This window comes from Lytechinus pictus, chromosome 7 (genome assembly GCF_037042905.1).
Source record: "Lytechinus pictus isolate F3 Inbred chromosome 7, Lp3.0, whole genome shotgun sequence".
Taxonomy (NCBI): Eukaryota; Metazoa; Echinodermata; class Echinoidea; order Temnopleuroida; family Toxopneustidae; genus Lytechinus; species Lytechinus pictus.
In genome coordinates, this window is record NC_087251.1 from 32,601,280 (window position 1) to 32,620,062 (window position 18,783).

Genomic DNA, 18,783 nt, shown 5'->3' on the forward strand with positions numbered 1-18,783 from the left:
TAGGTATGGGTTTTGAAACTTTGGTCCAAACCAAATCTAAGTACCCCCCTGGTCTTTTACAGCATGCAATTATGTCAAGGAATAAATTCCTGCCAGGTCCTCATCACCTCACCTGGATTGAGTGCAGCTCAATATGAATTCACTTCTTGCTGAAGGAAATTATTTAATCACTGGGACTTGAAACCATGGCTCTCTGATTGAAAGAAAAGATTCAAAACCACTAGAACTACAATGCATCCACACATATGCCTGTTTTGGTTTTTTTTTAATAACTAAGGACCATTTATAAGCATTAAACATAAGTTTTGACGTACCTGTCCCGGTACCTTGTTGGTTGGTATCGCCTTCTTCCTTATCTCCACTACGCCTCACAGTACCACCACTGCTACACCCAGCTACACAACGTTGTACTAACCTGCAGAAAAAATATTGACAATAATGATTTGTTAATGGCTGTTTCAATGTTGAACTTATTCAATATCATATTATGCAATGAATTTACTGGCTAGTCATGATATTTCTCCAATTGCTAATTTTCTTCATGTTTTTGTTGATCAGTTTATTTTTTTATTCAAATTCCTTCTCTAATTATAATTATATTCAATAAATTATAATCATAGTTTTCTCATTTCCAATTAAACTCCACCTATGTACTCATGCATTTCCTCATAGGACACTGACAACTATCATCTCAAACTTTCCTTCAAACCAAAATAAGATCAGAATATCACGGAAATGCAACAATAAAAACGTTGAGAAAAGTGTTGCAAACAGTACTAAGTTACACTAATCGTTGAAGTACATGATTCATAAGCTTAAGATTTCGATCTCATTTTGACAATTTTCACAAGTTTGTTTTTGGCATAATCTAATTCATTGAACCTCTTTTTTCTTCTAAATAATATCCATGACATCAAATCTGAAATGTATAAAACATGTCTCCATCATCTGAAATTATGTTATCTGCCATATCCACACATTCTCCTCAAATCAGATCATGCTGACATACTAAATCATACCATATACCAAAACTAAAACACATCATACCAATGTCTTGGCAATTCTTCCTCTATCCATAATATTATCACTCCTTGAAAATTTCCTAACCAGATTCTCATCCCGATTCTAGTTTATCTGATAATTTACCAGACATTTGGAATTTCACATTCATATGAACTTATGAGCTGCTCATGTGCAAGCTCATGAATAACCAATCTAAGATATGTTCGAGGTACATGTTCATATAATTTTCTGACATATTGAATGTATCAATCTTGTTTCGTTTTTTAACATATCCAGAGAGAGAGAAAAGTTGAAACGTAGATGCATCAGAGTTTCACAATGATTTTTATTGCCCAATAATAAATATCAACACCAGACTATAATGCATCATTAAGTTTCAACTCTCTTCATGTCTTTCTTTTGTACATCAATATGTGGTCTCCAAATATATATTTTTAAAGAAATATCTTAGACTTAAAATTCAAATCATCATGATACTGCTGAAATATCACTATAAAAGAATCACATGGTTTGCTTGTCTGCAATGTCCAGAATCTTGGAAAACTGAAGCAAAAAGAGGAAACAGAGCTTTTCAAGGGAAAGTGCCCCAAATTCCACATTTCCTTGGCAATTTTTCTATTTCCACTCAAAACTCACTCAGTCATTCCTGCAAAAATCCAATCAATTCTTGAGCTCTTTTATTAGGTACATAAAAAGACCCAAAGAGACTGAAAATATCCTCAAAGTTGGCAAGACAAGAAATTAATGGAGAAAAGTGGATTAACTTGCTTTGTGGCACTGGTAAACCACTTCCTTTTATAGAATGGAAATCACAGATATCTAGAACAATTTGACATCATCTTTTTACTTTTCCCTTTCTTGCTTTTCTTCTATTTCCGAATCAAGATTAAAATTTCAAGTTGGAAAAGTAAATGTAACTGACTTCAAAGGATATCCTTGGGTTAACTCTCTATAGGTCAACCCAGTTCAGAATTAGAAATATCAGAGATATAATGCGGATCTCAGTAAACCTGTATTTGTGGTTTTGACAATTCTACATTTAATTGAATTAAGCTATTAATAATTAGAATATGTGAAATTGTCTTTTTCCTTTGAATGATCCATAAAGGACAAATTTTGTAAAAATATGATATTAATTGGCCTTGAAAGTAGTCATGTCATTTAGTTTTTGACATGCAGGTTGGGCTGGGGACAGACAATGGAAATGAAGAAATAGAAATGAAAAATCAAAGAGATAAATGTAAGCGATGTCATTAAAATATCATACATTTTGGTTAAGAAAGCAAACCTTTTTAGTTCAAAATGACTGAATTCAGAATAATTTGCACTTTTTTGTTTGTAGTTCTGGTGTGCATGAAATCAAAGGAAACATTGTATTCGGCCATTATGGAATACTCAATTCATCAAAGCAATGTTTTCAATAGACCAAAAGCTTCAGTCTCTGTATTTTGGTTGTTCCGCTGAACTACGTTGGCTCCACTCACCAATACATAGACTGAAGAGTTGTTGGCCCGTACCTATAGACAACGTATAGTGAACTAACGTTTTATAGGTCGCGATTTAAAACTGTTTTTAAGCGAAATTTACAGTTTCATGGTTTCCATTATCAGGGAAATATAAATAACTTAAGTAATTGCGTACCTTGGACCGGAGTTATTGAAAAAAAATCCTCTGGATGATTGAGAAATCTTTCATCTAAGACATTTTCACCTAAGCTGACGGTTTTTCTTGCAAGTCGCCATCTTGAATGACGTCATTATCCTTATTAACTTTTTAATGTCTCGATATATCGAATGTCGTCTGCTACCTGTGATCGTAGCGGTTTAGCTCGCATGTGGAACAGATCGTATAATATTGAAAGCAATATCGATATCACATTCATAAATTATTGACGCCCTCTCCGTTCATTGGTAAATACTTCATATTTTGGCTGCCATTTTGGGGGGTGATTCTCGAGACCAAGACAAGTAAACATCGGTAACATACTATTTTATCACCTTTTAATCTATTTTTTCAAATTTCTTGATTCTTCACATTCTCAAGACATTATTTAGGTAGTTTCTAAATCCTTTGACTGTGAATTTGATTTTTTTTTCAAAATATTGAAGTCTGGATAGTACTAGTCGCCCGAATTGGTGACCGTGATAACACATGCGAGCTCACACTAACGTACAACCGTCGGTGAATGGGGATTATAGTGAAATGTCAGAAATTGTTAAGGAAATCCCCAGAAACGATGGTTATTCCTGTCTATGTTTTCAAATGCTTCACAAGTACAGACACATCATTGTCCCGTTCATTGAATTCTGACTTGCCCACACACAATGTAGGCATTATTTAATTTCTCTACCATCTTACTTAAGAAAAAAAGGGGCAGGTCAGGAGTTGAATATTCTACCCCTCCTCCCCTTCTCCCTCTTACCATCAGGTAATACACAATTGAGAGTTCATTTTCCTATTGATTCATGAATCATCCCCAGTCCTGTATGATTTCTGGCCCCAGGGTTCGTCAAACATGATCTTACACAGACAATAGCCAATTATGTCAGGTCTTGAGAAAAAAAAGGTCTTCCTATCTATGTATCAAGGTATGATTAAAGCCCTTCTGCTTCTGAGGAACCAATGTGATAAATGTACGGCTCCATGATAGAAAGTCAAGCCTGGCTGACATATAAATCTTTGGAGTAAAAGATATTGCTTAAGGGCAATCATGATATCATTGCTCTACAGATTAGAAATTCAGGTGCCCACATTCAGTTAATTAGTCATCAATTCATAACATCTACCTCTGACATAATCAATCATCATTATGGGTTTACATGTAACCGATTTCAGAAGGATGCTTTTATACTACACAATTATCTTCATCTTATATATGCCCTACTTTATCATTTTGTCTTTTCATCATCAGGATTCTTTCACACCAGGACAAAAATATACCATGAAAGATCATGTCTCAATAATAATAATAAGAACAATAATAATACATAAGCTTTTATATAGTGCTTTTTAATCTTAATTTCATTCTCTAGGCCAGTAAAAAATAATATTATTATTATTTATTAATTATCTTTTTTTTTTTTCTTCATTAAATTTTTTTTTTATTATCATTATTATTATCATTTTTTCATTATTTTTTTTATTTTTTTTTTAAATTTTATTATTGATATTATTTTCTTTGGGGAGCTACTTTTTAAATCTGCTAAATTAGATAAGTCCTAACATTGCAATGAATGGGCATTGTCCAAGGCTCTTTTGAGCATCTTGGGAGTGAAATCGCCCCAAGTCCCCAAGTGACTTTTCCCCTGCTATAGGTGCTTGGGTATCTGAATAATCCTTAATTTTCCAAAAAACAGAAAAGTCTTAAAATATATATCCCAGGAAGATGACTTCAAAATCTCTGACAAATTAACACCTCAATCAGAGATTACCCATCACCGTTGATAAAGTAACCCAAATCTATCGGATCACACTTTACTCATCCTATGTTAAGAACACAGGTGATTGTTGGAAGGGGGGTAAATGAATCCCCCCGTAATTCCCAAGATTTTGAGATGATATGTGAAACACAATGAGTGTGTAATCCCTCGTCTGTCGCAAAGAGCGATGCTGTGAGCCAACATCCATTCCCAGCTTACATCTAACATGATAATGCAATTTTCTGAAGTTACTCTGATATCAATGTTAAGGAAAACATGAAGCGTCACATTGTCATGTTTTGGTATCGGGACAACTGGTGAGAACCAATCTAGTGAAGAGCGACATTATTATTTTTCTTTCTTCTTCATTAGTCAAGTCATGAATCATATTTTTCTTCGGACTACCAATAAAGAAAACAAGAAAAATAATTTTAAATATTTATGAAAACTCTTCCAAAATTAAATTATACATTTTTAAAAATCAACTGTGAGCATTTTCACCTTTTTCCTACTCTGATTAAGCCACAAACTTGTGAAGCATACCGGTTCTTGTCAGACCTTATGAATATCTGTATACAACTGTAATCATACTGCCCTAGTATTGAAAGATCTTTGCTTCATTCTTTTAACATCATTTTCTCATATTTTACAGGCTTATGTAGTATCCTAATACAAAAAATACCACTAAAATGGAATGACTATTAAAAATAAAAGATGATTTTATCAAGATGCTATCTGCTAAATACTGTAGAATAATCTCATGATTCAATCTGAGCATAAAGCTGACATAAAGAGAATTGTTTTTTATTCTTTGTTTCAACTTCGAATGGTAGCAGGATCCTACTAGCCCCTGGGAAACAGGAATGCCTAGTTTTATGTGAACAAGGAGTAATGGTTCAAGGGAAATATCTGCATTACCTCCCTTGACAGGCTTACTGTATTTTTTCACCCCTAGAGTATACAAATTTTATCATTATATAGTTAAAATAGGAAAAACCACCTCGGGGCATATATCTGCATTACTTCCCTCCAGACACCTTTTATGACCTGTAAGTGTTAATAGGTTTGTTCAATTCCCCAATGCACCTTCATGGAAGTGGTCAAAATCAAGACCTAGGAAGGTCAAATTCTCTCCTACTTTTTAATGATTATATCTCCCATTAAGATAAAATGGACAAGATGATTATTACATCAAGCCTTTGGCTTTGGTAGAATTCATACCAAAGGTATGAGAACTGGAAACTGCCATCAAAGCTAAAGTGAGGGGAATAAATTTGAAGAAAGAGATGTTAATAAAATGTGGTATGTCCTTTACAAGAAGACTTATAATTAACTATTTCCTGATCTACGGCGGAGTTCCTCAGTTTTGGTGAATATCAAATTTTAAAGCAACATCAATCTTAGCTTGCGACATAAAAGTGATACGACTCTAAGAGTCTACTGGGTAGGCAGGGTCACTAAAAAAAACAGAGCAAATTAGATAGCTGGGTAATCGACTATACTATACAAATAAAGCACAGAACCAAGTGCATGAGTACAAAAACAGTGCACATGAGATTTCTAGATAGGTAGCACATTGTACGCGAGCCTTTGGTCGAGTACCCAGTGTGCACCATCTAAAGAAATCAAGCTTTCACTGCATTTACACACAACAGCGCAAGTGCATTATTTGTTTTATAAAATAACGGCACAGAATCACAGGTATTTAAAAGGTTCTATGGTATTTTTATTACTCTCCTACTCCCATCACGATAGCATTGGTCTGCTTGAGTGCACAATGTCAATTTTCGTTGCACACATTTTGCAATGTGTGAAAGAAGTTGAATGTCATGTGACACATTTTGACCAATTGCAATGCCTGAAATAATGCACCTATGTTATAATATGATGTGTAAATAAATTCCAGAGGAATTAAACCAGGATTCCTTTCCATGTAGATTGGATTGTAGGGGATTCATCATGAGCTCACTTCCAGTCCTGAATAACTGATATAGAAAGCCCCGAGGATCACCCAGTAATACACCAGGATCTCTAACAGCTTAAACCTAATACAGGTGATGATCAAATCTTCAACGTATCATACTGCGCAGATATATCATTGAAATACGGAGACAAAAAGTGAGACTTGATGGAGAGAATCAGTGCAGAGCCACTTGAACCAGGAGTACAATCTTGGCTTCCTCAGTAGTTTTGGGTTTAAATGTGACCCACTTTGATGACATCATCAAGCTTTCCTTTGGTTTACCTAGGCAATCTACTCTTCATGAACTTCAGAGCAGGTGTCCGTACTAATCAATCAAGACTTATGCTTCAATATGGCTATGTACTTACAGAAATACACTACGCACCGGCACAAGGCAAAAAACTTACAAGAAAGTTTTCTTGCATGTGCAAAGAAGAAACATGCTATGCAATAAATGGCGAACCATGATGTGGTCAATATTTTACAGTGACTTAATTGCCAATTTCAATTTAATAGATTGTTTTTTCTTCAGTATTTAACATAAATCCCATAACATAAATGTAAATGCTTTATGGTTAATCATGTATTCTTTTAACCCATTGCAACCTTTATCCCTTGAATATTAGATGAAATATCTGGAATGATTTAATATATTTTACTGGTGTGAAAGGTTGGCAACCAGTGACATACCTTGTCCAGCATTTGGCAACATTCTCCCTGATACAGGCAAAACTGAGCGGTCGACCGATTACATTGCAGAGCTGCTTGTTGCTGTCTGCGTACGATGTCGTCAACGGAGACACGTAGATGGGGTACCCGATGGGTTGGTCGCACGAAGAGTTGATCATGTTGCGCAAAGCCTGCTTTGCGTTCTGGATGCTGCCGCGCTCAGGGTTGCGATTGCGTAAGAAGACCAGCTCCTGCTGCTGCCCCGCCCACAAGCCACGGACACACTCTCGATTGACCTACAAACAACAAAGATAATAAATTGCTAATCATATAAAGGCAGGCAACAAACATTTCTTGGTAATCATAAGTATTAAGCCAAATTTTAAGTCATATATTTCAATTGTTATTTGCATCTTTTTCAAAACTTAAAAAGTTGAAAACAACAAAAAAAGATTGACATTTTTATTTACATTCATATTCAACCTTTCACCTACTTAACAACAAGGGTACAAAATAACCTCTTGAACCAAGCAGTTCATATAATTTCTCTTCATAGATAAGCTTAAAATCTTATTTCATTCGCTGAAATATGGAAGTTCATTCCTCCTTTCACTTGTTCCCTTGAGAGTTAAATTTCTTCCTGAGCCTTCAAAGTTTATTAATATCAATTTCCCAACTTGTTCGAGATCCGTTGTATAAAGACCTTCCTTCACCTTGGTTTTCTTTTTAAACAGTCAATCATAACTTCCTGTCTTGTATCCTTCGACCAACGAACCCCTATCATTATTTTAACTTTCTCCCCCTTTTATCAATAATTAATATCAAAGTTGCGAGCTGACATAATGTGAAATACATATAAGTTGAAGAGGAAATGAGAGGAATTGAAAACTTGAATGTTGCAACATCTAGGTGAGTATGTCTGTGTGACAAAGTCATAACATATGACATTATCAACCACATTTTACATTCAATCTGAAATATGATTATTACTCATTAATTATAATCACTTCCCTCCATGTCTGTACACAACAACCAAAAATTAGTCATTCATAATATTATTTAGCTGGATATCTGATACTCTTAAAGGCTAATTTTGAATAAATTTAGGAAATAATCCAAAGAATATTAATATGTTATATTACATCTCTTGTTCCACTGCTTGACAATTGTTATTTGGCAACATAGAAAGTTTCTCTTCAGTCCAAATGTTTTTAATTTTCAAATGTGCAGACACCCAAAGTTTGAATATTGCGTTATTAACTACCAATAAATAAATAGTTTTATTTAATCTTAACAACCTTACCAGTCCACAAATCTACTACCAAATAATTGTGTTTTAGGTTGATGTAGATTTCAAGTGTGGTATTGGGAAATTACAGTTGTTGTTTTTTTAATCTGTTTGGAAATCCTAACACAAACCCAATATGTACTTCTCCCAAAAAATGAAAAAACTGGAGTATATATGTCACAAAGAGTCTCAAATCAAACTAAGATATATCTTATAATGTGTTTTATTTTACAATTGTGAGATATAATTTAAAATCAATCTCATTTTGAATTTGATTCAAAAACTGTTTAAACTCTTCCCAAGATGGAGCCAATGACTTCCACATACTGTATTAAAGATATTATCCTTCCATGGTGATAAGCACCTGCTTTTAGCTGAGAAACATGAATGTGAGTCATTCCATCATTGTTATGAGCCATCCAATGAAAGAACATGAATGAGAGACATGGTCTATCCTTCAGTCCTATCATCCTAAATCTTCAAGTCTTGATTTAGGATGAGTGCAAGGACAACATGGTCGCTTCGGTGGAATTTAAAGGAGAATGAAACTCTTGGAGCAAGTTAGCTTTTGTGAAAGCATAAAAATCAAAGAATAAGATCAACAAAAGTTTGAGTAAAATAGGACTAGCAATAGAAGAGTTATGAGCATGTGAATGTCGAGATCACTAATGCTATGGAGATCCTCCCATTGGCAATGCGACCAAGATCTATGATGTCACAGATGAACAACTCTTCCCTTTTGGACACTGAAAATATACCCCAAAACATCTCTTTTTGCTCATTCTAATCATATGACAAACGATTCATCAATGATATAATGTTGTGAAACCTCTGTACTTGTCTTCTCATAAGGGGGAACACCTCACCTTGTGATAGACTCTTTAAAAGTGAGAATATAAGTGAAATAAGTACTAAAGTTATGGGGGAGTTGTACGTGTGTGACATCACAGATCTTGGTCGCATTGCCAATGGGAGGAACTACATGGCATTAGTGATCTCAATATTCAAATGCTCATAACTTTCTTATTATTCATTCAATCTTCCTCAAACTTTCAACAATATGTTTCTTTGATTTTTCTCTTTGATATGGATTCAGCTGGTTTCAAGGGTTTCATTCTCCTTTAAGTAATAGTCTGATGTCAAGTCAAGTTCATGTTTGGTTGGAAATTTTACATTAATTATATTTCATGTGGTGAATGTAGATCAAATATATTCATAACATTTTTCACAACAAATGCCTGAAAAATATTTAGCTGTGGATTTAGTGTTTCCCCTTCTACTTGTGGGTTTTTCTTTTTCTTTCTTTCTTTCTTTTTTGAGGGGGATTGGGGAAAGTCATTGCAAAATTACATATTCAGTAAAGATGGATGATTTTTGTTAATGTAACATATGCGTATTAGTTAGTCTTTATATCTAACAGATTATGAGAGGAAAATGACTGAATATACATACATGTATACTTGATGAGCATATTGATACCTATCATTAAAGTCATCCCCAGTCTTGAAAATACCCTTCTCTTCACAACGAAATAATGAATCAAGATAAAATTTAATTAACCTGTTTGCTATAATTTATGAATGTGTGAATTGAATTTTGCAACTCTAAGCTTAATAACATCATAAATTTGGAAAGTATGAATAATCTGAAGAGTAATTTCCTACTTCCATTAAAAAATATTAATATTGCTTTGACTAACAAAATAATCTTGAAAACAAATTAATGATTACTCTATTACACCTGTTAAGTGTAAAATATACCCTATTCTACCGAGATAAAATTAAGATGTGAAAACAAGTCCTGTGCAGCACATATCCTCTTCTCCCTGTGGATATAGTTTAATTGCTAATTAGCTTAGCGATGACAGCTAAGTACAGCAATCACCACAACCATCATTACCCCCCCCCCCCCCCTGTGAACAAGGTTTATTTATGAAAAAAGTGATTCCTCTGTCACACTGGAAAGATAAGACATAAAACTAACAAGAGACCTCGCAAATGCTACACTGTCATTTATGAATATGGAGAATATTGTGTTGGTTGATGGTAGGTATAGAATTAAAATGTGGCTAAAGAAAATTGACACTGGATTAATAAAGTAAAATTAAATCAATAAATTTGTTTAATCATTTCTAAATGATAAGTCATTTATTATGTGTCATGGACTCGAGTGTAAGTGACTTCAGTAAATTGTCATCACTTGATGATATGGATATGCCCTCCAAAAAACGTCCAGAACATGTAGTTTTGCTCAGAAAACATTGCGGTCACAAATGTAAAACTAATATCATATACAGTGTTTTATAAAAAATCTCCTTGATGACAATTTAAAGTTATTAATATAAGCTTCCTGTAATACTGGCATTTGATTGGCTGAGCACAAATAACAAATTAAATTTAATGATTTATATGTTTTATAAAAACAACCAGAGAATGGAAATAGAAAATAAATATGGTTAATTTCACTCATCAGTTCCAAGTCAAGGATAGCAAAAAGAAAGAGATAAAAAAAATGTGTTTTATCTCAAGTTCATTGTCATTCCTCTGAGTCAGTTGAAGGGTAGATTTTGTATGAATTTTACCTTGTGAGGAAGAAAGGGACTAAAAGATATCCTATCAACAGTTATTTTTGGAAAATAAGAAAGCATCAGTTCTTGTAAACAAACATGGCAAATGACTCATTCTGAAATTATGCCTGACATGGCGACAACAATGAATGGATGGATTGCTCAAATTTGTTGGGCCTAATGCAGTTAAGGAAATACAAGAGTGAAAGAATTACATTTGATTTTTTTTATCTGATTTTTTTTAATACACAGATGACAGTCACCCTTAGTGATACAAACCATGTTACTATATTTTAGAATTAACATCATTTATCAACTTTTAAGGATGAAAAAAAAGTGAACAAATAAATGTTGCTTGTGTTTCATTGGAATATCATTTGTAAACATGAAATATACAAAATCATGCCATGAAATATAGTTTAATTACTAGGCTTCTTTCTCTATTGATTATATTGACAGTCGGTATATCTACATGCATTTTTTTTCCAAATAAATATCAAGAATAAATATCATACATAATAAAAAAAATCTAGATAATTTCTGGATTGATTCAAAATGGTGGTGTGTGAAGATATAATCCAGGGAATTGTCAAATCTACGGTAGATCCCATATCCCAATGTGAGGACATGAGATTTTGACAGAACATTGCTACATGTACTGTATACCTTATAAGTGACAGGAATATCCTTCCTGTAGTACAATGTCCTAGATAGGCCTGACCACGCACTTCCCTCCAACAAGCATATCAACATTTGATACCTGTTTACTAACTTGATAATCCATCTTGATTTCCTGACCAAGTTAAAACATCTCCTGCCTCAATTACAACAGGAACAAAACTGAGATAATTATATCTTTTTGAAGAGATTTATCCAACTAGGAAGATTTTATATAAGTGGAAATGAAATGACAGGCTTTTCCGACATTCTAGTTCAATATTTGATGTAAGCTGACAAGGATATGTTGCATAGGTGAGCACATAAACTATATCTAATTAACACCCTAGTTTATTATTATGAAATCCATAAAGATTAATATCTGAACCTAAATGGTGATGAAAGATTTGCCATTTTGTTATAGTTCAAAATCAGATATTTAATTAGTGTTTTTTTTAATTAATTAATTTATTTTTATTCTTTTATTTATTTTCATTTTTATTTATTTATCTATTTATATATATATAAATATATATATATATTTTTTTTTTGGGGGGTATTATTTAATTTTTTACTACTGATAATCATGTTTCTATTATTGTCTCTGATCTTCTATTTTTAAATCTATGTTATTAAAAAATTTCCTGCACTTTCTTCTCTTGTAAATAATTAGCATCTCCTTACAAATGACTTTAATGTAATTAATGTAGGTCTCTTTTATTCTAGTTCGAAGGTGATGCTTTCATTTGATAAGTAAGTAACCAGTAGGTGATAGACAATATTCTAGACCACTGGCAAGATTTTGGATGCACTGTGTTGAATAGTGCAGTGGTATGTTAATAGGAATGGCCCCATCCCTCCTTACCTCTTACTCCATCCCATACTATATACTTTCCAAGTAAATCATTACATAAAAGTCAAATCAATCAATCTACAACACACGCAGGGCAGAAATGGCTCCATTTCTTTTGGCAAGGAGTAAATCATATCTATAAATTATATGAACCGAGGTGTAAATCTAATTAGCACCCAAGCTTTGAAGACTTTAGAAATGGAATGGCGCTTTCACTTCCGAGCTCTTTACCACATGCCTGAGATGAACCTTGGCCAATTTGGAGTGATACTTATCAAACTACATCATTTCATATATGTGGGACAAGGCAGCATCAAATCAAGGATGGGACGGTAACTATCTGATCAGTGACCATAATTATATTCAGAACATAATCTTGGCCGTGAATCTCTGACACCGTTCTCACTACCTTCCTAAAACTAGTTTAATGAGAATGGTCGAAGCGATCTTCCAAACCGGTTCAGAAAACCACCCTGCAATGTAGTTTTCAAGATCACTTTGCCTCGTTAAACTGGTTTTAGCGTAAGTGAGGACACAACCGTTCTTCGGGAAGCGATCTTCGCACTACTCCACACGACAGGTGTAGAATGCCTACGCTGCCGTTTCGAATTTCGCGCGAAACGTGTCACCCCACTGAGCGCATTCCCATAGCGACAAGATCGCTTTACATGAAGCGATCTTCCAAACTGGTTTCCTGAACTGGTTTCCAGTAAACTGGTTTTAGAAAGCGCAATGAGAACAATGTGTATGGTAAACTTGCTGTCAGCCAATGAAATTTGTACAAGATCAATGGCTTTCAAGAGATAATTGTAAGTTGTTATCAATATCGGTAATAAGTTTCACAAAACAGAGCTGAGATCCTGATTTCCTGCCATGATGATTTGAATGATGAAGGACATATAATATCCATCTGTTGAGTATGGTTTCAGAATTTAAGTTTGAAAAAAGTTCCTGTGAAGAACAGATTTGCATCTAAGCCCCAAAGGAGAGATATCGTACATGAACTTGTGATACCTTGAACTAAATTATTACTTGCACTAAGTTGCAGCAAAGATGTATTTACAAATGCTTTCATTAAGACAAAAGAGGACACAGTTCCATAAAAATATTTTTAGAGCATCATTTATATGCCATTTATGATAGTTTTCAATTGAACAATGATCAATTTCAATTTAGTTTTTTATTGTGGAATGTGGAACTAATAAAGCTGGATAACAGAGTATAAGTGGGAAAATGTACAGATTTATTTTACTGACCTTGATGACTCTAAAACTGAGGTATTTTCTGTTGAGCATGATGATCTTATAGTCATCGGTTCCTTCATCCAAAACATGCCTGTAGAGGAAGAAAATAAATATCAAACAAAAATTCAACATTTTTTTAATGCGAAAATTCTGAAAACTCTATATGAAAAACGCATTGATATAGTTTTTCAATGTCTCAATTTGAACAAACAATTATTTTTAGAAATATTCATATTTCAATTTCCAGTTTTTAACATACATGTATCTATGACAACATGGAAAAGATACTGCGGCAATGAGCAATATGATCTAACCACATCAACCCATTTGCTGTCATTCTGATTTACATAGAACTTCCTGACAGCGACTTAACTTGTATCCTTGTTCATTTCCCCCAGCTACAGTTGATTTAGAATAAGGTGAGTGGCCGGAGAAACTTTATTTGGTTTTCTTTTTCCTCTCTTCTTCTTTGTAATGTTACTACACTGAATTTAAAGATAAATTGCAGTGAGTGGGAAATGGTAACCAAAAGAAATCAAACAGAATAAAACATAATACTGTTACACTGTTTGAAAAATAATTATTAGACCACTTTCCTACTACGCTCATATACAATACGGTCTAATCATTATTTCCCAAGCTGTACATGTAGCTTATTATCAACTTTCATCAAGTTTTAATCATTAAAACGCTTATGGCACTAACATTGTATTTAATTAATTAAAAAAAACTAAAATCACAAACATGAATCATAAAAACAAAAGACATTCAATAGGGACCAGTGTTCAAGCAACATTTTGTGTTTTCAGGATAAAAAGGTGTTGATTGAACGCAGATAAAAGTGATGAATATCAGGATTAAAATCAAGCAATATTCATAAACACTCTGTAAAGCTTCTATAGGCTTATAAATTCGGACCGACTTAATTATCAGAATACCTGAAAATTTATGAGAACTTGTTCAAGCCTCACAATACCAAATAATTGTTTTCTGCATTCGTACCAACGTGAAGCCACACCCTCTCGGGGTAAGTTCTCGAAGTTATAATTGTGCGCAGTACAGTCTGATAGTCTCGAGTCGGTCTGAAAATGCCTCATGAGCATGAATGGTGTACAGAGCAGGAATGACAGAGGCTTGAAATAAGATGGGGGAAGCTGGTTAGAAAAGAGGAAGACCAAGGATTTCAGCGGTGCAATGCCCCCTGGCGAAGGCTGTAGTGTGGCATTTTACTCAATAAAATAAGAAAAATGGATATGACTTGGGTATTCATTCAGAATGTAAGTCTGCTTTCATCAGACAGTCATACCCCTTTCATAAACCCAATAAAACCTATCCTCCAATTAGCCGCCTAAGAGTAATGCGGATAATTCAATAAAAATTGCGTTCACAAACTCCGAAAATTATCCGCATTATTTTTACGAGCGCCCGTCCTGAAATAGGCGGATAATCGTCATGACAACTGGACACGCCCCCTCCGATGCGGTTGTGTTGGAAAAGGGTGACCTTGTGACCGCACCATGGCAATTATCCGCATTATTTGGCAATACGTTCATAAACTCAAAATCTTGTCCCGATGCTGCTATTATGCGGATAATAGCAGCATCAGAATAATGCGGATAACTCTTGTCCTCCTCTGATTTTACGACCAAATTATGCTGCTATTAGCCGCATAATTGGGTTTTATTGGGTTTATGAAAGGGGTTTGCAAATCAGTTTGCAAATTATTCCAGTATTTCTCATCTGGCATGCTTTATCATGTTAAGCACAGCCTGCTGGGATAAAAGTTTTCAGAACTGAAGTGGCTACCCTGGGTATTAAAAATATGACATTATCGATGATCCACAGCATTTACATTGCACCATATTTCTGTTTGCACAAAGTCAAAGGCGCAGGCTCATACAATAAAGTTAATTACTTCACATCTGCTAAAAAAAGTGAGTAAAAATTATTATTATTATTGCCCCATCAGAGTGAGCTCAAGAATACTTGTAATGAAGATGTAATTGGCTACATCTATATGGGTTTTGTATCTTTATCTGAATCCTGAGCCAACCCACCCTGTTTCATGAAATAATTGCATTGTCCGTTAGCTGCCCAAATTCAGAGGAACCTTATGGCCCTATATGACCCCAGCTTTCGCCAGAGTTGCGGTCCCTAGTGTTTTAAGTGAATTTCAAGGAATTAAGCCTTCACTTCAGTTGAATGCAATACATTGCACAATATCTTATGGAAGAAATTTAATGTTATAGCTGGATTTGAATCCATGATCCCCTGTTTCAAATGGAAGGATCAAATCCACAGGATCAAATACAGGTAGTATGCCTTTCTATTCTGCAATTAGCCCATTCATTTTGAAGTGGAGAGGCACTTAAGATTGATACTACACTAGTTATCACATACTTAGCTGACGACTATCGCGAAAGAATTCTAGACCATGGTATTTGTCAGTATCATTCAGTTTTAGACTCAGACTTTCACCTCACTGCTGATCTTTACGACTAATAGCGTGTTAACATTTAGCCCTAGTTATATAAGGATCAGACCCGTCTCGTAAATGAGCCTCAGCTTGTGGGTTATTCTTCCCTGCTTATACATTTAGCCCCAGCTTGCTCAGCATACTCGCCTTGAATGTCAGTTCCATCAATTACCCACAATCCACCACAATAAAAACCATAAAAATGAAACTGGCAATATGAAAGTATGCACGCTACACCACAAAACAAATTGCCGAGTTTGCAGGACGATCCATGCCTTTTCTACAAGACGAGTCAGACACGCCTCCGGGGCAGGTGATTTACGTTTACAATGGGGGAAAGGGGCGAGTCAGTCTTGCCTCTCGGGTGGAATTCTTAAGCTGGGGCTAAGTATAAACGGGGTAATAGAAGAATTCAAACTCAAAACCCCACCTACGTACATGTACCTGTCAAAAACAATTATTTTTCCACCTGACAATGGATATATTCCCTCTGGCTATCTTAGATTATATTCCACTTCCCTTAGCATTATATTCCACTCCTATCCGTATTCCCCTTAGCCTAGTTTTCTCTCACCTGGATTTAATTCTACCTTTAGGGCAACCTGTGGAACTGGACTGTGACAGTGACTAGTGAGTTGATGTCAAGCACTTGCTGAAATAATTCTTGGACCGCTCCATAGCATTTAAATTTCATTCACAATGAACAGCACCATCATAATTTCTTACGATTCATTCATCCATCCATTCATCATCCATCCAACCATCCATCCATTCATTCATAATTCATTTGTTCATTCATTCATTTGTTCATTCGTTCATTCATTCATCATTCATTCTTCTTTCATCCATGCATTCATTCTTGTATGTATTCATTAATCAATTCATTCATAATTCATTCATTCATTCGTACATAATCATTCATTCATTCATTTAAAAATTTTCATTCTTGCCAATGTGGAAAGGGAAAAGGTGAAACCCATATCATTTGTTTCTGTATTACAAGATGACACAGATTTTACAGATTTCATCACGTCTGTCTGTGGTATGGTTTCTTTTTCTGCATATCCAGTGATGACCTGGTTTCAGCAACTACCTGGAGGCAGAGACTTCTAACTGGACTGTGACGTTGACTGAAATTTGTCTGAGGAAAACGCTAAAAAATCATCTTTCTTTCCTATTCTCATCCTCAAATTCCTAAGTTTTTGTACTTGTTGCAGATTGACTTAATATAATAATAATGATATGCAACATTTATATCGCGCTTAATACAAATGTTTCTAAGCGCTGCATACAATTACCCCAGCTTTAGCATGGCTTCCCTGATCGTGCGCATCGAGATTCAAGGAATTCCTTCCTACCGGGTACCCATTTACTACACCTGGGTCAAGAGTGGTAAATGTAGATAAACGCCTTGCCAAAGGGCACTAGTGCTGTGGTGGGATTTGAACCCCCGGACCTTGTGGTTCAAAGTCCGAAAACTAATCCACTGAGCCACAACACCTCTACAAGTGGAGTGGAGTGGAGAATTTGGAAAATATTCCAAATGTTTAAAACGAAAATGCCATCCAAAATCAATATCTTATTCTGCCCCTCATATTAAGAAAGTAGCTTATTCTTTATTCTAATAAAATAAGAATAAACGAATCTCTCATCAATCCTTAACAGGAGACTACATCAAATTAGATTACAAAGTATTCAAAACTGTTGGGAACCTTTCCTTATTTCAAGTTTATATGATACTGAAAATAAGCTTATTTTTTTTACAAACCTCTATCTCTCCAAAGCTGATATCTACTTAAGTATTGAATTTAATTCAATATATGTATTTCAAAAGACTGCAGACTGGCCTTGCCCAAATCATGGATCTAATGCATGTTCAAGTATAACCCTGATAGAAAATGACATTTGTTACATTATTCATGTGTTTTGGGATGATGATTAAGACAGTCCTCTGGTGAAGGCAAGGAAGTATGCCTGTAACCCTGCAGACATCTTTTTGAAGGGATATCATGGGAAAATATTCTTGAGCACGACTTCTCACAGCTTTTACTTCCCTTGCCCCTCAGAAAGCATACTTCACACATATGTCCTCAATGTCTTTGCATCTGAACTTCATCAATCCAAGGAGTTTCACAGAAAGTTTCTAATCTCAAAATAGACGGGATTACTTTTCATGCATTTGGCTGGTTGCCTGTGTCACAGGATTTACTATATTATATATTCTTCCTCAAGTTCAAGATAGGGCTTTTATTCCTTTTGTTTGTATGTGTTGGCACATGAATGCTTTCGGTTGGTGAATGGTTGACAAGTGTTACTCTACGGATAGGAGACGGAAAGCATGAGATGAAAAATTCTACTTACAGACATAGGTTAACATGACAAGAGTCTTATTTTGTTTAAATCCACAAGTTTGATGAGTGTCATATTCAATATTCTTCATATCAATAAAAACATCCTTGGAGAAAAAAGAATTATGTGTAGACCAAAAAAATCATCATTCAATTTATCTTTTGGGGAGTCTACTTGTATCACATGTAGAATATGGAATAAAATTGGGATCGTGTTCCAGCTGATCACTTATTTTTTGAAGCACTAAAATAATGACTTTCAGGTGCATTTTCTTCA

The 18,783-nt window shown here is 34.6% G+C and overlaps 1 protein-coding gene across 1 annotated transcript in view; it reads right to left on the bottom strand.

The window, feature by feature from the left end:
- LOC129265265 (pecanex-like protein 1) overlaps positions 1–18,783 on the bottom strand; it is a 41,427-nt gene that overhangs the window by 1,856 nt on the left and 20,788 nt on the right. The window contains exons 2-4 of the mRNA XM_054903273.2: positions 13,695–13,773; positions 7,096–7,370; positions 315–415 (exon numbers count right to left, since the gene is read on the bottom strand). Coding sequence (XP_054759248.2) covers positions 315–415; positions 7,096–7,370; positions 13,695–13,773 — 455 coding nt within the window. The remainder of the gene's footprint in view (positions 1–314; positions 416–7,095; positions 7,371–13,694; positions 13,774–18,783) is intronic.